Source organism: Oncorhynchus tshawytscha, linkage group LG11, assembly GCF_018296145.1.
Source record: "Oncorhynchus tshawytscha isolate Ot180627B linkage group LG11, Otsh_v2.0, whole genome shotgun sequence".
NCBI classification, from domain to species: Eukaryota; Metazoa; Chordata; class Actinopteri; order Salmoniformes; family Salmonidae; genus Oncorhynchus; species Oncorhynchus tshawytscha.
This window is the reverse complement of record NC_056439.1, coordinates 5,202,270-5,222,424: the sequence shown is the minus strand read 5'-3', so window position 1 is coordinate 5,222,424 and position 20,155 is coordinate 5,202,270. Positions and strand designations below refer to the sequence as shown.

The 20,155-nt window shown below is 42.1% G+C and overlaps 1 protein-coding gene across 1 annotated transcript; it reads left to right on the top strand.

Moving 5' to 3' along the window:
• The first annotated feature begins 308 nt into the window (after positions 1 to 308).
• On the top strand, positions 309 to 19,592 carry LOC112232363 (neurotrophin receptor-interacting factor homolog). Its single transcript, XM_042330498.1, has 6 exons — positions 309 to 835; positions 4,463 to 4,593; positions 4,780 to 4,965; positions 11,557 to 11,697; positions 12,061 to 12,172; positions 18,394 to 19,592. The coding sequence occupies exons 1-6, from the start codon at positions 541 to 543 to the stop codon at positions 19,347 to 19,349; spliced, it is 1,821 nt and encodes a 606-aa protein (XP_042186432.1). The 5' UTR covers positions 309 to 540; the 3' UTR covers positions 19,350 to 19,592.
• The last annotated feature ends 563 nt before the right edge of the window (positions 19,593 to 20,155 follow it).

Below are 20,155 nucleotides of genomic sequence, written 5' to 3'. Positions count from 1 at the left end.
AGCCACTGGCAGGTACAGGGAAAAAATCTACCAGACACTCAGATTTTTTTTATCAGTCAAATTATTTTTGGGCCATAATTACATACAATTGTTTTTTTTACAGATGACCATGCTTTGTAATGTTTCTAATACAATTGTATTAGTAAGAAGTAACGTGGTATATTACTAAATTTCACAAAACAATGTGTGACTTCAGTCTTTTAACCATAATATCAGATGATGTTTCCTTTTTTTGTGAACAAATGTGCAATGCACTTTCCGAACAGTGAACAGCAGCAATACGCAACAAAGCGTCTACCCGGCAGGAAAACTACACGAAGAAGTAGTAAACGGAAGTGAACAGTGATCAAGAACAATTTCCACGTTAGCGGTTTTTTGTTATTTAGACATTTATTAACACCCTGGAACTCAAAATAGGATTAATTTAACTGCACAGCATAATTTATGTATCCCTGGTAGTGTTTAATTTGCGTTGAAGACAGTACTTGGTTGATATAGGTGATATAGTTCATGATAGTTAGCTGCTAACGTTAGCTAACAATGGCTACCTGTAACTCAAACGTTATGATTTTTCACACTCAAATAGCCTCCGTCATGGAGGTACTAGCGAATGCGGCCGTTGCAGAGATCTGTAAACTCGTAGACGACGACTATGCAGTGTTTCGTTTAGAAATAACTCAAAGCCAGAAAGAAAACAGGGCATTGCGGAGGAAACTACAGCTAATTGAACTGAAGGTGGCACGGGAGCGCGCCGAGAGGACAACGCGAGAGCGCGTCTTCGCCAGTCGTCCCAGTAGTGTCAAGGTCCTCGACCGATACAGAGGAATGACAAGAGGTAGGCTACACTTTGCAGAAGACCGAGGCTGCGGGGCCTGTTGTCCCGTTCCCCTCTGCGCATGTGCTCAGATGTCTTACCCAGAGTTTGGTCTTGGTCAGTTTTTGGATAGTATGCCATACTTCCCCTATCGTGCATTTTTTTCCCCCATGTTACCTTTATTTTACCAGGCAGGTTAATTAATAAGAAATACTTATTGCACAAAGACTATTCAAACCAGATTTTTGATTTACTATATTTACTATTGTTATGCTCAATTAAAATAATGTGATGGATGGAACAAAATCAATAAATGTCAAGAAGTGTTAAGCGCATGTGTCTTAACCTCCCGGGGGCCCCCACCAATATTTTGGGGGCCCCAATATTTTGCTGGGGGAGGTCGGGCTCCCCCAGATAGCATATGAAAGCACCAGTTGTGGGCAAGGTTCCCTTAACATGCAGCTGGCCAAGAACAGAGCAGCACGTTTTGGTCTTCACTGTAGTCAGAGGGCTAATTTCAATACTATGTATGCCAGTCTTTCTTGGCTAAAAGTTGAGGAGAGACCGACTACATTGCTTCTCGTTTTTATCAGAAACAATGTGTTGAAAATTCCTAATTGTTTTCATTGTCAACTTACACACAACACTGACACACACACTTAACCCACCAGACATGTCACCAGGGGTATTTTCACAGTCCCCAGGTCCAGAACAAATTCAAGGAAATGTATAGTATTATACAGAGCCAGGATTGCATGGAACTCCCATCTCATATAGTGCAAGTCAACAGCAAATCTTTTTTAAAAATTTTTTTATGAATAATGCAACACCTCACGACTAATGTTGCCTCAAATTTTATTGGGGTTTGGTCTTTGTTTGGGAAACTTGAACGTTGTGAGTTGTACCCTGCAAACTAAAGGGATTTCTTCTGAGCAGCAGTCCTTCGATGAGGTTTAACGGCGGTTGGCATCCAATAAATGTTGCATTACCGCCACCTACTAGACTGAAGTACAACACCCTTATACTTTTGCTTAAATAAATAACTAAATACCCTACCATCTAACACTACACAAAAGAAGAAAAAAAGATCACCATTTAAAACTATTTAGTGCTACCTCAGGCCAACAACCTGAAAGGATGGGACACCACCACTTAACACACCCTGTAACTCTTCTGATGTCAAGTCTCGCACACCCAAATATCTCTGCAGTTTTCATCCCTGCAGTACAGTTGATGACCATTTCTATAAATGCTAAAAATCCAGTCTTACTGAAACATATATCACTTGTTGGCCTATCCCTCTGTATTGGTGCAAATCTACTACTCACACCACTCCTATCAGGATCCATCCACCTTGACTCATCTTCCTCTACTTTCTTCACTTGCCTCAGCATATGACAACTTCTGCACTACTGTAACCCTGGAAACCTCAGCCTGAGTCTCTCGAACGGGACATTTCTGATCCCCAGTCCCATGGGCACCCCTACAATTAACACATACCACTACTTTCCCTAATGCTATACATTCCTTTGTCTCATGCCGTTCTGCACACTTCTCACACCTAGGAACCTCCCTCCTATACACTGCTGCCACATGCCCAGAGCAGCAGTCCTGGAGGAGGTGGTTGTGGGTTGGTTGTGGGTCACCTGGAGGTCAGGCCCCCCCAGATAGAGTACGATCAGGTCATAAACTATAGCAAATGTGTAGAATTGCAGGGAATTCGGTTAAAAACTCAAAAAGTTTCTCTCAGCCTCATGGCAAAATGTGTACAATATCATGAGATTAGCTATAAAACGGTACATTTTTCTCTCTGCCTCATGGCAAAGTGTGTAGAATTGCAGGAAATTAGCTAAATGTGTAAAATAGCATGAGATTATCTATAAAACTGCACATTTGCCCTGGAGGTACAGTGGGGTCCGATATTATTGACACCTTTGATACAGATGAGAAAAAATGACTAAAATATATTATTCAAATACTGAACTATATTGTATGACTTTTTTTGGGGGGGAGGGTGTATATTATTTTCACCACCACTGATGGTCATGTCATCTGACTAAAGCACCGCTTCTAATCCAAGTGACAATGCAGTTTAGCAAACTCCAGGTGTTTTCCTTTTTTGGATGACATTAAAATAGAGCTCTTTGGCCACGCACACCAGTGGTGGGCTTGGTGTTGAAATGAGGATGCATGAGCAGAAAATAACCCCATACCTACTGTAATATATGGTGGTGGGTCTTTGATGTTATGGCTCTATTTTGATGTTTGATGTTATGGCCCAAGGACCAGTGGAAGTAGTCCATAAGCGCAGACGAAAGGTATCAATTATCTGGAAGGATTCTGTATGGAGGAATGGTCTATAGCCTTGTTCACATTGGCAGTTTGAAGTGACTACATTTTTTTCCCTTGCGTATCTGATTTGAATCTGATCTTTTACCTACATTCTAACAGCCAAAAAGCACATCGAATCACCTTGAACATCTTGGCCATGTTCTGTTATAATCTCCACCCGGCACAGCCAGAAGAGGACTGGCCACCCCACATAGCCTGGTTCCTCTCTAGGTTTCTTCCTAGGTTTTGGCCTTTCTAGGGAGTTTTTCCTAGCCACCGTGCTTCTACACCTGCATTGCTTGCTGTTTGGGGTTTTAGGCTGGGTTTCTGTACAGCACTTTGAGATATCAGCTGATGTACGAAGGGCTATATAAATACATTTGATTTAATTTGATTTGAATCAGATATTTCAAGCCATACAAATCTGATTCCTGGCCATGCGACTTGTGTCTGAACAGTCAGATCTGATTTATTTGCCCTCGAGTGGTTTTTAAGACTTATTTGGCATATCTTGTTGCTTGCTAGCTACTCTGCTGACAGTTTTGACAAGATTATGTGGTAGCTAACTAGCTTGTTCATCGTTTACAAACAAATGAGTAAATATGCTAGAAAGCTAAATGGCTTCCCAGCCAGCTAGTTGACTGCTGTGACTAGCCAAAAAGGACTCATTTTGAAAGTTGGATCTTTAAAAGCGTTCATAGCAGGCATTGTTGTCACCTTAGCTTGCTACATAACTTCTGAGTGATAGGAAGCAGGTGCACCACCACCAATCAGCCTACACAACTGTGCACACACCCGCCGTTGCTATGACAACTAGCGTAGCCATGTCAGGAAATGACTGATTTGAGCGTCAAGGCCTTCAGCGTGAACAAGGCTTTACATCCTTCTCAATGTGTTCTCCAACTCAAAAAACATTAGGAAAAGGCTTCCTGCCATTATCCTCATAAGGTGAGGTATTGAAAACAGTAGTGTCAATAATTTGGACCCCTACCCTTTTTGAGAATTGTATTTATTACTTGTTAAACAAAATCGATTTCTCAGAGCAATTGTATTATTATAATTCCCTCTTTTTTTGGAGCATACAATAAAGTTCAGTATTTTAAGGGTTCATTTTATACAGTCATTTTTGTTCATTTTTATTATTAAGGGTGTCAATCATTTCGGGCCCCACTGTAGATGCCCCGGGGCCCCAGATGTGGTAGTCCAGCCCTGCTTACAGCTTTGCCAATTGTAGACAGTGTCATTAGTGTACAATATAGTGTTGAGCATTGACCGTACCTAATTTAACCACCCGTTTTCCCCCAATAACTCTCTTAGGTGAAGGACATCTCACTGGAGGCCACAGGAGCTTTGTGAAACCAACGGGACACAAAACATGGAGAGATGACCAACCCATAGCTATAGATGAGGGGAGTGGAACCTCAAACCAGCATGTTATCCTGATAGAGGTTTGTGTAACATGACAGTGCATCAAATGTGTCCCGTTTATTTCAGAAAGACTCCCCTCAGCTATACACTTGCTTACATGGACATCCTTATTTATCTGCCATAGGGGAGCTTGTGAGACTTCTCTATGACATTGTTATCCAATTCAACTCATGTACCAATAATAACCTCCTCTCTTCTTGTGTCAGTCTGCAGATGCAGAGGCTGCTAGTCCTGGAGGATCGTCTCTGGTCAAACAGGAGAGGACTGAAGGAGAGGAGGACCCACGACACAGCAAAGCCATCCAGATTGGAGCGGTTGGAGTGGCACCCCCTGTAGCCACGGAGGACTTCGCCTCCGCACCCCATCCTGGGGCCCAATGTAGCATCACGGAGGTCAGTGGAACGCCGAATGCCGTCCTGAAGTCAGAGAAAGACACAGAGACTTTAGCTGTAACACAAAGGTTCTTACACACAGGACCTGACCAAATGTCAGACCCAGAGACACTGGAGTTGGGACCACTGGGCTGTCCTCCTGCTCCTGGCTCAGAGTATTTACTTTACGGTAACCCGAGCCTGAGGACGGTTCATTCCCATGGGGACTCAGGTGACGTGTTGGAGACTGGCAATGATCCGTCTTGTTCTTACACAACAGAGATGGACCCTGTCAACATGCCCTTGGGTTTAGAGACACAGACTGATCTGTCTAGAGGGGACTGGAAACAGTACAGTAGTAGCGTATACTCTGAAGGGTGCCTAGATAAGAAAGGGGAGGTTATAGTCATAGATGAGAGGACTGTGAAGGGCGAAGCTCCTCTGACATGGAATGTAGATGAGACTCACTTAGTAGTAGGACACTCACAAGGCAGAGATTTCTTAGATTACAGAGAAAGCTTAGAGACTAATCCAAATGTTGCTTCCCATTCCCCTTTACACACGCTCAGGGATCTCAACCCAGTGTCCACGTCGATGGGGCCTTCCGATTCACAGAGCCGGGACTTTTTCGATCAGGTATTGAACTCAAAGGATCAAAGGGCCAAGGCTCGGGGAGGGGGAGCAACATCAGGCAATAGTAAAGAGAAGCGGTTCTGTAATGAAGGCTTCAATTGCCCCCAGAATGTAGAGATCCATCAGAGGGTCCACATAGGGGTGAAACCCTTCAGCTGTACCCAGTGTCATATGCACTTTGCTGAGGCTGGAAACCTGAAGAGGCACCAGAGGGTCCACACAGGGGAGAAACCCTTCAGCTGTGTCCAGTGTCACATGCACTTCGCCCGGACGGGTGACCTGAAGAGGCACCAGAGGGTCCACACAGGGGAGAAACCCTTCAGCTGTACCCAGTGTCACATGCGCTTCGCCCAGGCTGGCAACCTAAAGATGCACCTGAAGGTCCACACGGGAGAAAGGCCATTTGCCTGTCCTCACTGCGGGAAGAGGTTCTCAGAGAGGAGATGCCTCAGGATACACCAGCAGAAAAAACATTCAATTTTATAATAAAGAAATCATTCCACTCAATAGCTTCTGACACTTAGATCTAACCCTGCATTAAAGACAGATTAATTTACATTGTAGTCAGCAGTTGCATTTGAAGTAACGAATGTAACAAATTTCAGTGTTGAATATTCCTGTGTAAATATTGCACCCAGACATTGTGTGGTACAATGCATTCAGGAAGTATTTTTCAACATTTTGTTACTTTACATCCTTATTCTAATATTGATTTTATATATTTTCTTCATCAACCTACAGACAATACCCCATAATGACAAATCAAAAAGTTTTATTTTTTTATTTTTGCAAATTTATTTAAAAAAATAACTGAAGTATGACGTTTACGTAAGTATTCAGACCCTTTACTCAGCACTTTGTTGAAGCACCTTTGGCCTCAATTACATCCTTGAGTCTTCTTGGGTATGACGCTACAAGCTTGGCATACCTGTATTTGGGGAGATTCTCCCATTCTTCTCTGCAGATCCTCTCAAGCTCTGTCAGGTTGGATGGGGAGTGTCACTGCACAGCTATTTTCAGGTCTCCAGAGATGTTCGATCGGGTTCAAGTTCGGGCTCTGGCTGGGCCACTCAAGGACATTCAGAGACTTGCCCCGAAGTCACTCTTGGCTGTGTGCTTAGGGTCATTGACCCGTTGGAAGGTGAACCTTCACCCCAGTCTGAGGTTCTGAGCGCTCTGGAGCAGGTTTTCATCAAGAATCTCTCTGTACTTTGCTCCGTTCATCTGTCCATCGATCCTGACTAGTCTCCCAGTCCCTGACGCTGAAAAACATATGCTGCCACCACCGTGCTTCACCGTAGGGATGGTGCCAGGTTTCCTCCACACGTGATGCTTGGCATTCAGGCTGAAGAGTTCAATCTTGGTTTTGTCAGACCAGTGAATCTTGTTTCTCATGGTCTGAGAGTTTTTCGGTGCCTTTTGGCAAACTCAAAGTGGGCTGTCGTGCCTTTTACTGAGGATTGGCTTCAGTCTGGCCACTCTACCCTAAAAGCCTGATTGGTGGAGTGCTGCAGAGATGGTTGTCCTTCTGGAACATTCTCCCATCTCCACAGAGGAACTCTGGAGCTCTGTCAGAGTGACCATCAATTTTTTTTTTGGTCACCTCCCTGGCTAGTTTCGCTGGGCGGCCAGCTCTAGGAAGAGTCTTGGATGTTCCAAACTTCCTCCATTTAAGAATGATGGAGGCCACTGTGTTCTTGGGGACATGTCTCAGAGCTCTACGGACAATTCCTTCGACCTCATGGCTTGGTTTTTGCGCTAACATGCACTGTCGACTGTGGGACCTTTATATAGACAGGTGTGTGCCTTTCCAAATCATGTCCAATCAATTGAATTTACCACAGGTGAACTCCAAGTTGTAGAAATGATGATCAATGGAAACAGGATGCACCTGAGCTCAATTTCGAGTCTCATAGCAAAGGGTCTGAATGTGCAAACATTTCTAAAAACCTGTTTTCGCTTTGTCATTATGGGGTATTATATGTCAATTGATGAGGAAAAATAATTATTTAATCTATTTTAAAATCAGGCTATAACATAACAAAATGTGGATAAAGTCAGGTGGTCTCAATAGTTTCCGAATGCACTGTTTATAAGCATTATATACAATGAACAAAAAACATAAATGTGAAGTGTTGGTCCCATGTTTCATGAGCTGAAATAAAAGATCACAGAACTTTACCATATGCACAAAAAGGTTATTTCTCTCAAATTATGTGCACTAATTTGTTTACATTCCTGTTAATGAGTTTCTCCTCTGACAAGATAGTCCATCCACCTGACAGGTGTGGCATTTCAAGAAACTGATTAAACAGCATGATCATTACACAGGTGCACCTTGTACTGGGCACAATAAAAGGCCACTCTAAAATGTGCAGTTTTGTCACACAAGTTTTTCTACCTCCCTATTTCTCACCAATTTCAATATTGTCTCATCGCTGGAACTCCCCAACGGGCTCGGAAGGCGAAGGTGGAGTTATGCGTCCTCCGAAACATGCCCCGCCTTTGAGGGAGCGTGCAATTGGCATGCTGACTGCAGGAATGTCCACCTGAGCTGTTACCAGAGAATTGAATGTTCACTTCTCTACCATAAGCCTCCTCAGCGGTTTGCTGATGTCAACGTTGTGAACAGAATGCTCCATGGTGGCGGTGGGCTGATGATATGGGCAAGCATAAGCTACGGACAACGAACACAAATGCATTTTATTCTTAGCTATTTGAATACAGAGATAGCATGACTAGAACCTGAGGCCCATTGTCTTGCCATTCATCTGCCGCCATCGTCTCATGTTTCAGCATGATAATGCACTGCCCCATGTCACAAGCATCTATACACAATTCCTGGAAGCTGAACATTTCCCAGTTCTTCCATGGCCTGCATACTCAGAAATGTCAGCCAATGAGCATGTTTGGGATGTTCTGGATCAACGTGTACGGCAGTGTTCCAGTTCCTGACAATATCCAGCAACTTCGCACAGCCATTGAAGAGGAGAGGGACAACATTCAACGGGCCACAGTTAACAGCCTGATCAACGCTTTGCGAAGGAGATGTGTCGCACTGCATGAGGCGAATGGTGGTCACACTAGATGCTGACTGGTTTTCTGATCCACGCTTCTGCTTTTTTTTAAAGATATCTGTGACCAACAGATGAATATCTGTGTTCTCAGTCATGTGAAATCCATAGATTAGGGCCTAATGAATTTATTTCATTTGACTGATTTCCTTACAGTGGCAAGAAAAAGTATGTGAACCCTTTGGAATTACCTGGATTTCTGCATAAATTGGTCATAAAATTTGATCTGATCCTCATCTAAGTCACAACAATAGACAAACACAGTCTGTTTAAACTAATAACACACAAACCATTATACTTTTTCATGTCTTTATTGAGCACACCATGTAGACATTCACAGTGCAGGGTGGAAAAAGTATGTGAACCCTTGGATTTAATTACTGGTTGACCCTCCTTTGGCAGCAATAACCTCAACCAAACATTTTCTGTAGTTGCGGATCAGACCTGCACAATGGTCAGGAGGAATTTTGGACCATTCTTTTTTGCAAAATTGTTTCAGTTCAGCAATATTCTTGGGATGTCTGGTGTTAACTGCTCTCTTGATGTCATGCCACAGCATCTCAATCGGGTTGAGGTCAGGAATCTGACTGGGCCACTCCAGAAGACATATTTTCTTCTGTTGAAGCCATTTTGTTGTTGATTTAGTTTAGGGTTGTTGTCCTGTTGCATCACCCAACTTCTGTTGAGCTTCAATTGGCAGACAGCCTTACATTCTCCTGCAAAATCTCTTGATAAACTTGGGAATTCATATTTTCCTTCTGATAGCAAGCTGTCCAAGTCCTGAGGCAGCAAAGCAGCCCCAAACCATGATGCTTCCTCCACCATATTTAACAGTTGGAATAGGTTTTTGATGTTGGTGTGCTGTACTTTTTTTTTCTCCACACATAGTGTTTTGTGTTCCATGCAAAGAACCCAACTGTAGTTTCATCTGTCTACAGAATATTTTGCCAGTACCACTGTGGAACATCCAGGTGCACTTTTGCAAACTTCAGAGGTGCAGCAATGTTTTTTTTGGACAGCAGTGGCTTCTTCCGTGGTGTCCTCCCATGAACACAATTCTTGTTTAGTGTTTTACGTATCGTAAACTCGTCAGCAGAGATGTTAACATGTTCCAGAGATTTCTGGAAGACTTTAGCTGACACTCTAGGATTATTCTTAACCTCATTGAGCATTCTACGCTGTGCTCTTGCAGTATTCTTTCCCATAAGGCCACTCCTAGAGAGAGTAGCAACATTGCTGAACTTTCTCCATTTATAAACAATTTGTCTTACTGTGGACTGATGAACATCAATGCTTTTAGAGATACTTTTGTAACCCTTTCCAGCTTCATGCAAGTTAACAATTCTTAATCTTAGGTCTTGTGAGATCTCTTTTGTTCGAGGCATGGTTCACATCAGGCAATGCTTCTTGTGAATAGCAACCTCAAATTTTGTGAGTTTTTTTATAGGGCAAGGCAGCTCTAAACAACATCTCCAATCTCGTCTCAGTGATTGGACTCCAGGTTAGCTGACTCCTGACTCCAATTAGCTTTTGGAGAAGTCATTAGCATAGGGGTTCACATACTTTTCTCAAACTACACTGTAAATGTGTAAATTATGTATTCAATATAGACAAAAAAGGATGTGTGTGTGTGTGTTATTAGATTAAGCACAGTATCTTTGTCTATTGTTGTGATTTACATTTTATGACCAATTTATGCAGAAATCCAGGTAATTCTAAAGGGTTCACATACTTTTTCTTGCCACTGTATATGAACTGCTGCATGTTGCATTCATATTTTTGTTCAGTGTATATAATCCTAAAATGTCTGTTACATATTGTGTTTGTACTGTGTAGGCTATATGTTCACATGCCTATTTCATTCAATTACTTTATTTCTTTCCCAAGACACTTTTAATGAGAAAAAATGAATGCAGTTGATCAAATTCATGCAGATTTTTTGTTGATGTGTGTGATTTTCATATGGTGTATGTCGTGGACTTATTGTCATCAAAAGGAGAGACTTTTAAATTTCTTCAAAACAAGTAAACGTTGTTATTTAATTACTGCAGTAATGGAGCTTCTCAACGAGCCCCCGTGATTCTTTGAGAGCCCAACCAGCAGGACTAAGCCACAGCATTTTATAGCGAAGTCCATCCTCCTGGATGTTCATGACAAATCACAGATGTATAGAATGGGTCACAAGGTTAGGATTCGTATGAAAGATACTAATAATTCACAGCAAACAGTATCTGCTGTAAAGACTGATCTCATTGTGTAGAAACCAGAGTGTGGACCCCAGCTCCATACTGGAGCCAACTCCCCCTGGTACCCCAGTACAGAAACATTAACTCATGCTCTGGAATGCAGTATCACCCAAAAACATCGGAAATCATCTGTCAGTGTTATATCTCCCAGAGGCCCATCCTCAGTAGAACACACAGATGAACGTGTTCTAAGAACCCCCTATTCTGTTGCATAAAACAACCATTTGATGCATTAACAGTATTATAACAATCTTGCGATATGTATTTAAAACTTGTTTAATAAACACAAAATGGGACTTTTCATTCTAACACTTTCATTGATTCTCTTTAGTATACATCACATCTGATCTCACCATATTCGGCATAAACCCAACAGTGCTTTATAACCAATATACCCACACAAACACCTACTGAATGTCAAAATAGGTTAGTTAGTTTTGTCTGACTTTTGACTTATCATAGCTGACTAATTTTTACCCACAACATCATATTTATGTCCACCATGATGGGTTTAACAACAATGAAGTAATTCTGTAACTACAGTATAGGACTCAAACATATTGGGGATGGGTAAAGACTCCATTTTGAAAGTGTGTTTATTTGTGTGTATGTACCTGAGTAAGTGTATGTCTGTGTAATCGGTATCACCTCTCTTCCAGGAGGAGGGGGGTCCAGAAGTGCTGCTGGTGAAGGATGAGGGTCTGGGGAACCCTGAGGGGGAGGACAACCAGACTACACCTCCTCCTGAACCCACAGAGGAACCAGCTGAGCAGCACAGGACCACACACAGTCTCACTGAGGTGAGCCCCATGTGAACTACTGTCTGTATGGTATTAGGTCAGGGCCCATATCCTCAAAGCCTCTGATCTAGGATCAGATTAGCCTTTTCGATCATACTGAATAAGACTACATAGACAGGTGGGGGACCTGATCCTCGATCAGCAATTCTATTCTGAGACTCTGTGGATACGGGCCCAGGTCTTGATTAATTTTATCTTAAGTGTGGGGCCATTCCTTTCAATTATCAACCAATTAAAGAGTGTAATAGCATTACATTTACGCTACATAGCAATCCCTCATTGGCCAATCAGAAGATGCTCCATAGCAGGGTGCTGATATCAGATGTCTTGATCCAACATCCTCTCACTCTGTATCTCTTACAGTCAGTAGACATGGAGGATGGGAAGCCTGATCTGCTGCTGGTCAAAGAGGAGACAATAGAAGATGAACCAGAGAGCATTGACCTGCTGAGTGGTCTAAAGATGGGGGAGCAAGGTAAGGGAGAAATACATATAGCCTACATACAGTAATAGATCTTCAATGGGAAAAGTAATACATATAGCCTCCATACAGTAATACATCTTCAATGGGAATAGTGATACTCCTGGCTGTTGTTTTTGCTTCATTCTAAAAAATAAAATCAAAATAAGTTATGTTTACCTTCAGAAGTTTCAAGTTTTATTTGTCGCATGCACAACAAGTACAGTGAAATTCTTAACTTGAAAGCCCAACCCAGAAGTACAGTATTCAATATCAAATAGTATAACTAATAAAAAATATATTGAAAAGGAGAAATAATAGAGGAAGCTATATACAGGGTCAGTGCCAGTACCAAATGTACCATGTGCACTGATACTGGAGTGTTTGAGGTAGATACAGTGCCTTCGGTAGGTATTCACACCAGTGGCGGTCAGTGCCATTTAAGATGAGGGAGGATTTTTTTTATTTTTATGAGCATGGCCTTTTCTATTACAGCATATTGAATGACTGTCATTCGTATTTTATTCGTCCAGCTCAATGTAACAATCGACAGGTTTAGGATACTACACGATACTCAAATTTTCCCTATACTCATCATGAGGTTGCTACAAAAGGTCAAGAGAAAAATGAGAGTAATCCAGACAGTTGACACATTCAATACCGCCTTGCACACTCTTGCCTGCATCTAGCTGATCTAGGGTGTAGTCATTAGTCCAACAGTTGCAAATGAGAGTTTCTATTGGACAAATGTAGGTATGTTTATCCCCGTTTCGTTCCGTTTGCTTCCGTTTAAGAAATATTTTTCAACAGAATCAGCAGAATGAATACACTCCTGATCACCACAAACACAGTTCACTTTCATAGCAGCCACATACAAAAATAATGATAATTTGCTCATTGTATAATTCGTTCTCGCATCTATGCGCTCTCCTCCTGGACTTCAGTGCACAATACAGGCAAAAAAAACTTTCCAAGCCAAACCTTCATTCCATAACTGCTAACCGCTACACACAGCCTACATTGTTGTCACCTAACGTCATAGTCAACATATATAGCTACTAGCATTAATAAATCAGCAACAAACATTCGTTTTCAGCAAGCGGTTTAGTATTTACACCGGTGGTAATAAATTAATAAAACCAAAAGCTTACCTTGACTTGGAAGTGCTCCAGGGTTAGATGTGCTATGTTAGCTAGCTGGCTCTCTCTCTCTGTTTGAGTCGGGCATACGCTAGCTAGACAAGTGAAAGTGAAAGTAAAACAATAAATATATACACCGTTCAAAAGATTGGGGTCACTTAGAAATGTCCTTGTTTTTGAAAGAAGAGCAATTTTTTTTGTCCATTAAAATGACATACATTTTTATCAGAAATACAGTGTAGACATTGTTAATGTTGTAAATTACTATTGTTGCTGGAAACGGCAGATTTTTTCAAATGTAATATCTACAGTTAAAGGGAAGTTTACATACACTTAGGTTGGAGTCATTAAAACTAGTTTTTCAACCACTCCACAAATGTCTTGTTAACAAACTATAGTTTTGGCAAGTCGGTTAGTACATCTCCTTTGTGCATGACACAAGTAATTTTTTCAACAACTGTTTACAGACAGATTATTTCACTTATAGTTCACTGTATCACAATTCCAGTGGGTCAGATGTTTACATACACTAAGTTGACTGTGCCTTTAAACAGCTTGGAAAATTCCAGAAAATGATGTCATGGCTTTAGAAGCTTCTGACAAGCTAATTGACATAATTTGAGTCAATTGGAGGTGTACCTGTGGATGTATTTCAAGGCCTTCAAGGCCAATTTCCAAATGCCTGAAGGTACCACGTTCATCTGTACAAACAATAGTACGCAAGTATAAACATTATGGGACCACGCAGCCGTCATACCGCTCAGGAAGGAGAGCCGTCATACCGCTCAGGAAGGAGACGGGTTTTGTCTCCGAGAGATTTGCGAAAAGTGCAAATCCCAGAACAACAGCAAAGGACCTTGTGAAGATGTTGGAGGAAACAGGTACAAAAGTATCTAAATCCACAGTAAAACGAGTCCTATATCGACATAACCTGAAAGGCCGCTCAGCAAGGAAGAAGCCACTGCTCCAAAACCGCCATAAAAAAGCCAGACTATGGTTTGAAACTGCACATGGGGACAAAGATCATACTTTTTGGAGAAATGTCCTCTGGTCTGATAAAACAAAAGTAGAACTGTTTGGCCATAATGACCATTGTTATGTTTGGAGGAAAAAGGGGAGCCTTGTAAGCCAAAGAACACCATCCCAACCGTGAAGCACGGGGATGGCAGCATGATGTTGTGGGGGTGCTTTGCTGCAGGAGGGCCTGGTGCACTTCACAAAATAGATGGTATCATGAGGATATATTGAAGCAACATCTCAAGACATCAGTCAGGAAGTTAAAGCTTGGCCCCAAATGGGTCTTCCAAATGGACAATGACCCCAAGCATACTTCCAAAGTTGTGACAAAATGGCTTAAGGACAACAAAGTCAAGGTATTGGAGTGTCCATCACAAAGCCCTGACCTCAATCCTATAGAAAATGTGTGGGCAGAACTGAAAGGTTACACGAGCCTGCCAGACTAGCTAAGTAACTTCTATGCTCGCTTCGAGGCAAGTAACACTGAAACATGCACGAGAGCATCAGATGTTCCGGACGACTGTGTGATCACGCTCTCCGCAGCCGATGTGAGTAATACCTTTAAACAGGTCAATATACACAAGGCTGCGGGGCCAGATGGATTACCAGGACCTTACTCCGAGCATGTGCTGACCCACTGGCAAGTGTCTTCACTGACATTTTCAACCTCTCCCTGTCTGAGTCTGTATTACCAACATGTTTCAAGGAGACCACCATAGTCCCTGTGGCCGAGAACACTAAGGTAACCTGTTTAAATGACTACCGACCCTTAGTACTTACATCTGTAGCCATGAAATGCTTTGAAATTCTGGTCATGACTTACATCAACACCATTATCCCAGAAACCCTAGACCCACTCCAATTTGCATACCGCCCCAACAGATCCATAGATGATGCAATCTCTATTGCACTCCATGCTGCCCTTTCCCACCTGGACAAAAGGAACACCTATGTGAGAATGCTATTCATTGACTACAGCTCAGAATTCAACACCATAGTGCCCACAAAGCTCACCACTAAGCTATAGACCCTAGGACTAAACACCTCCCTCTACTTGAATCCTGGACTTCCTGATGGGCCACCCCCAGGTGGTAAGGGTAGTTAAAAACACATCCGCCACGCTGATCCTCACCACTGGGGCCCCTCAGGGGTGCGAGCTCAGTCCCCCCCTGCGGCAGGGTAGCCTAGTCGTTAGAGCATTGGACTAGTAACCGAAAGGTTGCAAGTTCAAATCCCCGAGCTGACAAGGTACAAAATCTGTCGTTCTGCCCCTGAACAGGCAGTTAACCCACTGTTCCTAGGCCGTCATTGAAAATAAAAATTTGTTCTTAACTGACTTGCCTAGTAAAATAAAGGTAAAATAAAAATATATATTTAAAAAACTCCCTGTTCACTCATGACTGCACGGCCAGGCTTGACTCCAACACCATCATTAAGTTTGCCGATGACACAACAGTGGTAGGCCTGATCACCGACAGCGATGAGACAGCCTATAGGGAGGAGGTTCAGAGACCTGACCGCGTGGTGCCAGGACAACAACCTCTCCCTCAATGTGATCAAGACAAAGGGGATGATTGTGGACTACAGGAAAAACGAGGACCAAGCACGCCCCCATTCTCATCGACGGGGCCGTAGTGGCGCAGGTTGAGAGCTTCAAGTTCCTTGGCGTCCACATCACCAACAAACTAACATTGTCCAAGCACACCAAGACAATCGTGAAAAGGGCACGACCAAACCTATTCCCCCTCAGGAGACTGGAAAGATTTGGCATGTGTCCTCAGATCCTCAAAATGTTTTACAGCTGCACCATCGAGAGCATCCTGACGGGTTGCATCACAGCCTGGTATGGCAACTGCTCGGCCTCCGACCACAAGGCACTACAGAGGGTAGTGCGTACGGCCCAGTACATCACCGGGGTCAAGCTTCCTGCCATCCAGGACTTTTATACCAGGCGTGTCAGAGGAAGGCCCCACAAATTGTCAAAGACTCTAGCCACCCTAGTCATAGACTGTTCTCTCTGCTACCGCATGGCAAGCGGTACCAGAGCGCCAAGTCTATGTCCAAGAGGTTTCTAAACAGCTTCTACCCCTAAGCCATAAGACTCCATTACATCTAATCAAATGGCTACCCATACTATTTGCCCCCCCCCCCCTGCTGCTGCTACTCTCTCTGTTACTATCTATGCATAGTCACTTTAACTCTACCTAATTATTTGTTATTTGTTATTTTTATCTTACTTTTTTGGAGTATTTTCTTAAAACTGCATTGTTGGCTAAGGGCTTGTAAGTAAGCATTTCACTGTAAGGTCTACCTGTTCTATACAGCACATGTGACAAATAACATTTTATTTTATTAATATATTTAGTATAGTTTTATCTAATAAGGAACTTTATTTTTATGAAATTCACTGAGGTCGTCAGTCCTCCCCTTCCTCCTCTGAGGAGCCTCCCTTGATTCACACCCCTTGACCTTTTCCACGTTTTGTTGCCTGAATTTCTTTTTTTGTGTCACTGGCCTACACACAATACCCCATAATGTCATAGTGAGATTGAGATTGTTTTTCAAAATGTTTACAAATGAATAAAAAATTAAAAGCTGAAATGTCTTGAGTCAATAAGTATTCAACCCCTTTGTTATGCCAAGCCTAAATAAGTTCAGGAGTAAACATTTGCTTAACATGTCACATAAGTTGCATGGACTCACTCTGTGTGCAACAATAGTGTTTAACATGATTTTTTTACTGACTACCTCATCTACAGTGCCTTGCGAAAGTATTCGGCCCCCTTGAACTTTGCGACCTTTTGCCATATTTCAGGCTTCAAACATAAAGATATAAAACTGTATTTTTTTGTGAAGAATCAGCAGCAAGTGGGACACAATCATGAAGTGGAACGACATTTATTGGATATTTCAAACTTTTTTAACAAATCAAAAACTGAAAAATTGGGCGTGCAAAATTATTAAAATTACTGCAAAAAAATACAGTTTTATATCTTTATGTTTGAAGCCTGAAATGTGGCAAAAGGTCGCAAAGTTCAAGGGGGCCGAATACTTTCGCAAGGCACTGTATGTACCCCACACATAGAATTATCTGTAACCCTCTGTCGAGAAGTGAATTTCAAACACAGATTCAACCAGGGAGGTTTTCCAATGCCTCGCAAAGAAGTAGTCATTGAATATTCCTTTGAGCATGCGGAAGTTATTAATTACACCAGTCACTACAAAGTTGCGGAGAGGAAAGAAACCTGAGGATGGATCCACAACATTGTAGTTACTCCACAATACTAACCTGAGTGAAAAGAAGGAAGTCTGTACAGAATAAAATATTCCAAAACATGCATCCTATTTGCAACAAGTTACTGAAGTAATACTGCAAAACAATTGGCAAGGCAATTAACTTTTTGTCTTGTATACAAAGTGTTATGTTTGGGGCAAATCCAATACAACACGTTACTGAGTACCATTTTCCATATTTTTAAGCATAAATTAAGCATAGATTAATTTGCCTTTCAGCAGGACAATGACCTAAAACAGGCTAAATCTACACTGGATTTTCTTACCAAGAAGACAGTGAATGTTCCTAAGTGGCCGAGTTAGTTTTGACTTCAACGTACTTTAAAATCGATGGCAATACTTGAAAATGGTTGTCTAGCAATGATCAACAACCAATTTGATAGAGCTTGAGGAATTTTGCAAATATGTTGCACAATCCAGGTGTGGAAAACTCTTAACAAGAGACTTACCCAGAAAGACTCACAGCGTAATCGCTGCCAAAGGTGCTTCTACAAAGTATTGACTCGGGGGTTAATAATGATATAAATGAGCTGTTTCTGTATTTCATTTTCAATAAATCTGCTAAAACATTTTTTAAACATGTTTTCACTTTGTCATTATGCGATATTGTGTGTGGATGGGTGAGATTTTTTATTCATTTTTAAACCATTTTGAATTCAGGCTGTAACAACAAAATGTGTAATAAGGAAAGGGTTATGAATCCCTAATAATGTATGAATTTAACCAGGTAATTGACAAATAAAACAACCATGTTTGTAAAGTCTATTTTCTAACCTCTCCCTGCAGGTGATTGGCTGGAGGCTAACAGAGGGGACTGGGCAGCCCTTTTGAATTCCCAGACCCAGACTGGTGTAGCCAAGGGCCCAGGGGACAACATCACTGAGCAGGGCAGAACCAGAGGCGACATGGTGGAAGTCAGTGGATGGGACAGCATCTTCAACTCTGGACTTGGGAACAACACTGTTAACCAGAAACAGACATTCGAACACAAAGCAACAGCTGAACTTAGTCTCTATGACGACAGACTGTCTGAGACCAGGGAGAGGGGTAGATTTGGTCTGCAAGGACGGGGGCGTGTCCGTATGCAGCGGGAGAGAACAGACACAGACTCGGCTAGCGATGCTCCGTCCTGCTCCTATAGTTGTGATTCAGACAGACTGATGGCACCTCAGGTTAACCCCCTAAAAGGTGCAGCCTTCAGCCTGCCTTCTATAGGATCTATCAACTGGAACATGGACCCTGCAAAAACACAGACACTCCCTGGCCTTCATCCTCCTCACACTCTCCTTATGTTAAACCAGACCTCAGACAATGCCAGTGCCTCAACACTAAATGGCTACATATGCCCATTGACAAATGACAGTAGTGGTGACACTATCATCAGATCCGGTGGCAAAGAGAAGCGCTTCCCATGTTCATTTTGTGGGAAAGCCTTCAATTTCCGCAAACAGCTGGAGATCCACCAGAGGATGCACACAGGGGAGAAACCATTCGGTTGTCACCTATGCCGAGCAAGTTTCTCACACTCGTTCACCCTGAAGAGGCACCAGAGGGTCCACACAGGGGAGAAACCCTACACATGCCCCCACTGTGAGAAGAGGTTCTCCCACCAGCACCATCTGAAGAGGCATTTGAAGGTCCATACGGGAGAGAGGCCGTTCGCCTGCACTAACTGTGGGAAGAGGTTCTCAGACAGGAGCTACCTCAGGATACACCAGCAGAAAAACCATTCCCATCTATAACATAGAAAGTAACTATTCCACTCGATAGCTTCTGATGTTTAGATCAGACCATGCATTAAAGACAAATGCATGTTTTGTTGTCAGCAGAAAAGATCCACAAATGCATTTGGAATAACAAGAGTAATAGATTTCAGATTTTCATCTAGACTTGTACAGTGCCTTCAGAAAGTATTCACACCCATTGACTTTTTTCACATTGTGTTATGTTACAAAGTGGGATTAAAATTGATTTAATTGTACTTTTTATGTTAACAATCTACACAAAATACTCTTTAATGTCAAAGTGTAAGAAGAATTCTAACATTTGTAAAACATTTATGAAACATAAAACACTAATATACTGTATCCTGATTAGTATTCATACAGTGCATTCGGAAAGTATTCCAACCCCTTGACTTTTTCCACATTTTGTTAAATTATAATCTTATTCTAAAAATGGATTCAATTGTTTTTTTCCCCTCATCAATCTACACACAATGCAAAAACAGGTTTTTTGAAATTTTAGCACATTTCATAAAATATTTCTTAACTGAAATATCACATTTACAAAAGTATTTGTTGGAAGTTGAACCTTTGCCTCAGTTGGAGGTCCTGAGCGCTCTGGAGCAGGTTTTCATCAAGGTTCTCTCTGTACTTTGCTCCATACATCTTTCCCTCAATTCTGATTAGTCTCCCAGTCCCTGCTCGCTGAAAAACATCCTCACAGCATGATGCTGCCACCACCATGCTTCACTGTAGGGATGGCGGCAGGTTTCCTCCAGACATGATGCTTGGCATTCAGGCTAAATAGTTACATCTTGGTTTCA

Bases quoted from the DNA above. Each gene is read 5' to 3' on its own strand.
- LOC112232363 (XM_042330498.1), top strand. From the start codon at position 541: ATGGCTACCTGTAACTCAAACGTTATGATTTTTCACACTCAAATAGCC. The intron at 4,966-11,556 runs GTCAGTGGAACG...CCTCTCTTCCAG, and splicing joins CCCAATGTAGCATCACGGAG to GAGGAGGGGGGTCCAGAAGT. The intron at 12,173-18,393 runs GTAAGGGAGAAA...CTCTCCCTGCAG, and splicing joins TCTAAAGATGGGGGAGCAAG to GTGATTGGCTGGAGGCTAAC.